The 5,003-nt window shown below is 51.2% G+C and overlaps 1 protein-coding gene across 37 annotated transcripts in view; it reads left to right on the forward strand.

The window, feature by feature from the left end:
* Camk2g (calcium/calmodulin-dependent protein kinase II gamma) overlaps positions 1-4,539 on the forward strand; it is a 59,073-nt gene extending 54,534 nt beyond the window's left edge. For 22 of the 37 annotated variants that reach the window (XM_017599577.3, XM_008770489.4, XM_008770496.4 and 19 more), the window contains 3 exons: positions 226-320; positions 1,827-2,071; positions 2,572-4,539. In XM_017599577.3, coding sequence (XP_017455066.1) covers positions 226-320; positions 1,827-2,059 — 328 coding nt within the window. In that variant the 3' untranslated portion in view covers positions 2,060-2,071; positions 2,572-4,539. Of the gene's footprint in view, positions 1-225; positions 329-1,826; positions 2,081-2,571 lie in introns of all 37 variants that reach the window. The other 15 variants (XM_063273932.1, XM_063273936.1, XM_063273938.1 and 12 more) reach the window with 4 other exon arrangements.
* Positions 4,540-5,003: the final 464 nt, after the last annotated feature.

Here is a 5,003-nt window from a genome sequence, read left to right on the forward strand (position 1 = left end):
TCAGACTCCTTCTAGGGAGACTCCCCACAACTGAGTCTGCCCTGTCCCCTGACTCTGGATGAAAGAACAGGACTCCTAAGTGGCTCTGCAGGCAAACCCTGAGGAGCGTTGTCTTGTCAGCTGTTGCCCTCAGCGAACCTGCCATGGGACAGACACAACTGGTGAACAAGGCCTGACAGGCTTTTTTTTTTCCTTCCATCCCACCCCTGGCCCTCTTTTCTGCAGGAAGATTTGTGACCCAGGCCTCACTTCCTTTGAGCCAGAAGCCCTTGGTAACCTCGTGGAGGGGATGGATTTCCATAAGTTTTACTTTGAGAATCGTGAGTGGGTTCGTGCTGCTGATAAACTCCTGCCTGCCCCTTCCCCCTGCCTCTGTCCCTACCCACCCTTTACCCTGTGACCTCTCTTTGCGTTATCTGACCTTCCTCGTGTCCTGCTGGCTTTTAATGGGCACTGCTCAGAGGCTGAGTGCCCATTCACTTGGCAGCTGTATCAAGGCGCTGCTGACCATCACCGTTAGGGTCACTGCATTTGTTTAAACAGCACCTGTCTCCAAGACAGACTGTAAACTCTTCAACATTAACTCAAGATGATCTCAGCGAGTAATAATGGAGGTCTGTGTCTGCAGGGTTCCCAGTAAAGGGAATTGCAAACAGGATAATGTGTAAGCAAGTAACAGCAGTAGTGGTGAACTGTGAGGTCAGAAATTGTGGCGAGGACACCCTGGACATCGAGGGAGCCAAGCATCTGGATAGGGAGGTCTATAAGCTCCTGGGAGTCCCAGAACTGAATCATCACACCATCTCTACTTTCCTAACTCTCATTCTTCAGATTTCCTCCCCTTATCCACTTTATCCTTGGTGTCTCCTGTTCTGCCCTGAGTTTTCTGTTGTAGCTGTTTTCCCCCCACTGACTCTGCATGTGATTTCCCCACACTGTAGCTGCCTGTGTAATCCCTTAGCTATCTAAGTAATTCTAGTAGCCAGGGCAGTGCTTATCGTAGTTCTAAAGGAGGGCTCTTGCAGCCTCTGTAGTGTTGGAATAAACTCGGGGAATCTGAGCCAAGCCGTCACCATATGCAAGGCATATGCTGGGAGTGAGTGGCAGTCAGTCCAGCTCCCTCCACTTCTCCAAACCCAGAGAACCCTGGGAACTTGGTGGGATCCTGAGCTGAGTGCTTTGGGGATTTCAACCTTTGATGTGCCTTTTCTTTTCAAGTCACAAATTGATTTTGAATGTATCGCTTTTATGATCTTTCTCTTCTAGTCTTAGCTAGGGGCAAAATAAGCCTAGGACTTTTAAATACCAGCCTAACCAAGTACAAAAGCCACGGGTTTTTATTAGAGCTGCCCGGTCCTGAGTTTAAATATTTTATTTAATTTGAGTCTTGTTTTTCCCCCTGCATATAGTGAAAAAAAAAATCAGTAAAGACAGACATCCCTCTCGCCTGTAAAACCTAATGAAATACCTAATGAAAAGAGTAGTTGCGGGAGTTGGGGATTTAGCTCAGTGGTAGAGTGCTTGCCTAGCAAGCGCAAGGCCCTGGGTTCGGTCCTCAGCTCCGGAAAAAAAAATAAATAAAAAAAAGAATTAAAAAAAAAAAAAAAGAGTAGTTGCGAGTATTACCCACATTTCTCTTCCTTTTGGATGAAACCAATATAATGGAGGATTGCGGCCTCTGGTGGGCGATGTTGGAGTACTTGGGGATTCTAGAAATGGCTGCTGGAGCTAGTCTCAGAAGGTGCAGCCTGGTGGGAGTGTGTGTGTGACTGTCTGAGCCTAATGCTTGCTGCCTCCCCTCCCCTCCCCCGCCCCGCCCCCTGCAGTCCTGTCCAAGAACAGCAAGCCTATCCACACCACCATCCTAAACCCACATGTCCATGTCATCGGCGAGGACGCAGCTTGCATCGCCTACATCCGGCTCACCCAGTACATCGATGGGCAGGGTCGGCCTCGCACCAGTCAGTCAGAGGAGACCCGGGTGTGGCACCGCCGGGATGGCAAGTGGCTCAATGTCCACTATCACTGCTCAGGAGCCCCTGCTGCACCGCTGCAGTGAGCTCAGGCACAGGTGCTCCTGGTAGGGGAGAGGTGGATGGGAAGGGGGCGTGGCTGGGAAGGGAGAGGTGGCTGGGAAGGGGAGGTGGCTTGGATAGCTAAGGTCGGAGGAGTAAGAGAAGGGTAGAAGGTGGCACTCTAGGAAGAGGTATGCCCCCCACCCCCAGAGGGGAGCCACAGACTGGGCAACATAGTTTTGATAAGCTTTGCTCTGTAGTCAGGTAGACTCCAGACTTAGGATTCTTCCCCTGCTAAGCCTTAGTTTCTTTAGTTATCAAAGACGGGGGATATTGTACCTGCTTCCATTCCAGGATGGATGGTAAGGAGTGAGACAGTATATGTAAAGCATTGAGTAGGCACTCAAATGTGAGACAGTCGTGTTTAAACATTAGCTCTCCTGTTCCGCCCATTCAAGGACTTAGCCAAGTGTGCCGTGTACCAAAACCCCGTGAATTTACCTGTGTTCTCACTGTCCTTCTCTCTTCTGTTGCCACCTCCTGCTCTGTTTGACAGGGGCATTAGGAGATTCCAGCTGGAGGCTGAACCTTCGAAGTCAGTGACTCTGGAGGGCCTGAGTGACAGCCGCGGTCCTGTCCATTTGAGGTTTAAAACAATTACATTACAAAGCGGCAGCAGCCAATGCACGCCCCTGCATGCAGCCCTCCCGCCCGCCCTTCGTGTCTGTCTCTGCTGTACTGAGGTGTTTTTTACATTTAAGAAAAAAAAAAGAAAATAAGATTGTTTTAAAAAAAAATGGAATTCATACCATGATGCGTTTTAAAACAACTGATAGCCTTTGGGCTTGAAGAAGGCAGGAGTTTGTATGATGCTCATCCAGGCGTGAACAGAGGGCTCACCCACTGGCTTTGAAGAGGTGAGCTTGGCCTCAGGCCCCCATGGACTCGGGGGGGACCAGGCAAGGACTCTTGACAGAGCTTTGGTCATGGACAGAGCCATGCTGTGGTTGCAGCCCCGGTGGTGACCTGATCACTCCAGGTCTAGGAGTGGACTTCTTCAGAATATACATTGACACCTAGTATGAGAAAGAAGAAAACTCCATGGCTAACAGACCTACTTGGGAGAGAACGCAGCGCTCCCAGCCCGCTGTGGAGGCAACTGTGAAGCGTGGCCTCGGGACTGAAGGCCTGGACTTTGCCGTACCGTTCCAGTTAGTGTAGACAGGAAGAGAATTGGTGCTGCAGAAGTGTGTCCGACACAGAGCCGGTGTGAAACCTCGCGTTAGTCTGACACGCACTTACTCATCCATTTCTATAGGATGCACAATGCACGTGGGCCTGAGACTGAGGCCTGATTTCTGCAGGCGAGAAGGGGGTGGGATTGCTACTTTGTTTCCTGTTGGTTTTCCTAATGTATCAAGGAGAGATCCAGACATCGTTGGCCAGGGCTCCTGTTGCCACTTTCTGCAGTTGTGTTTGTGTGCGGATCTGGACCACTTTGTCTTATATTTTCGTGGCGGTGGTCCCCATGCCGACCCTCTGCCAAGTGCCCCTGCGGGATGGGAGGAGTGAGATAAGAGTTGGTGGTTGTTTCTATGCATTCTGGCTGCCCTCTGGGCTGCCTCCCTTCTTCCCGTGCTGCACGTCCGTCTCTTTCCCTGAGTTTGAGATTGAACCGACTGCTTGGGTGAGAAGTGTCCTCTTTAATGAGGCTCTCTACCGACCAACTGAAGTATAGACTTTTCTGCTGGACAATCTGCATGGGCATCACCCCCTCACCTGCATGTACCCAAAAAGGGGTCCAGAGCCAAGGCTCCTGTAGTCATTGTCCCTCTCTGTGCTCAAGGAGTTCCTTTCCAGGAGGAAAAGATCTGTACCTTAGGCAGATAACAGAGAAGACAATGGAGGAGCAATTGGTCATAGTCTTGGTTCCCTCCCACCCAACAGCTGCACACTATCTGCATTTTGGGGGGGAAGGTGGGTTGACTTCAGCTCTTTGGATGACCTTCAGGGAGGCACAGGAGCTGGGAAAAGATACAGAACTACAGACTTTGGAACCAGCTGAGAAGAGAACAAACTCATGGGTGCTGGTGCTTGAATTTAGCCAGGCTCCTCAAGCACCTTGTGCATGCCTCAGACCCTGGACCCTAGCCCCTTCCTGCCCTGCAGCCTGCAGTGCCAGCCAACAGATCCCTTCACCACAGGGTTTGGTTTTGCTGGCTTGAAGACAACAAATGGTCTTAGAGCTCATTGAGACCCATAGCTTCATATGGCTGCTCCAGCCCCACTTAGCGTTCTTACTCCACTTCTGGGGCTAATGTCAGCATCTATAGACAATTAATAGACTATTTAAAAAAAAAAACCACCTTTTAAACAGGAAATGAAAGGCATTTGATGCAGAACTTTTGCATGACGACATAGAAATAATTTAAAAATAGTGTTTGTTCTGAATGTTGGTAGTCCCTTCATAGCTTTGTTACAATGAAACCTTGAAGATATTTAATAAAATAACCTTTAAACAGTCCATTGTGTTATTGCTGTTGGAGGCTCATAGCCACGGGCTTGGGTTTTTAGCAGCCTGCGTGACAAGGCTTCACTAGGAGACAAACATCTTTTTCCCGTTCCCGTGGGAAGCAAGGAAGAAAACTTCTAAACTCAGCCTGGGCTGCTGAACTGGGGGTGGCAGGGAGGAAGTAGCCTCTTAAGCGGTGAGGATGCCTTCGCCCCGCCCCAGTCTGAGGTGGCCCCGCCCTCGGTACGCGGGCTCCCTCCTCCGCGGGGCTCAGTGGACAGGCCTGGGCCCTGGGCCCGCCCTGACGCTCTGCAGACTGTGCCACCCGGCGTGGCGGACGGGGTCCGCTCCGGTGGGCCGAGCGTGAGGCCGGAGGCCTGGGAGGCTGCGGCTGGGCTGAGCACTGCAGAGGGCTGTTGGCTTATCCCAGATCCGGGTCGCGTAGCCGCCACGCTTGGGGAGCGCGCGGACCCGAG

The sequence above is a fragment of the Rattus norvegicus genome, chromosome 15, assembly GCF_036323735.1.
Source record: "Rattus norvegicus strain BN/NHsdMcwi chromosome 15, GRCr8, whole genome shotgun sequence".
NCBI classification, from domain to species: Eukaryota; Metazoa; Chordata; class Mammalia; order Rodentia; family Muridae; genus Rattus; species Rattus norvegicus.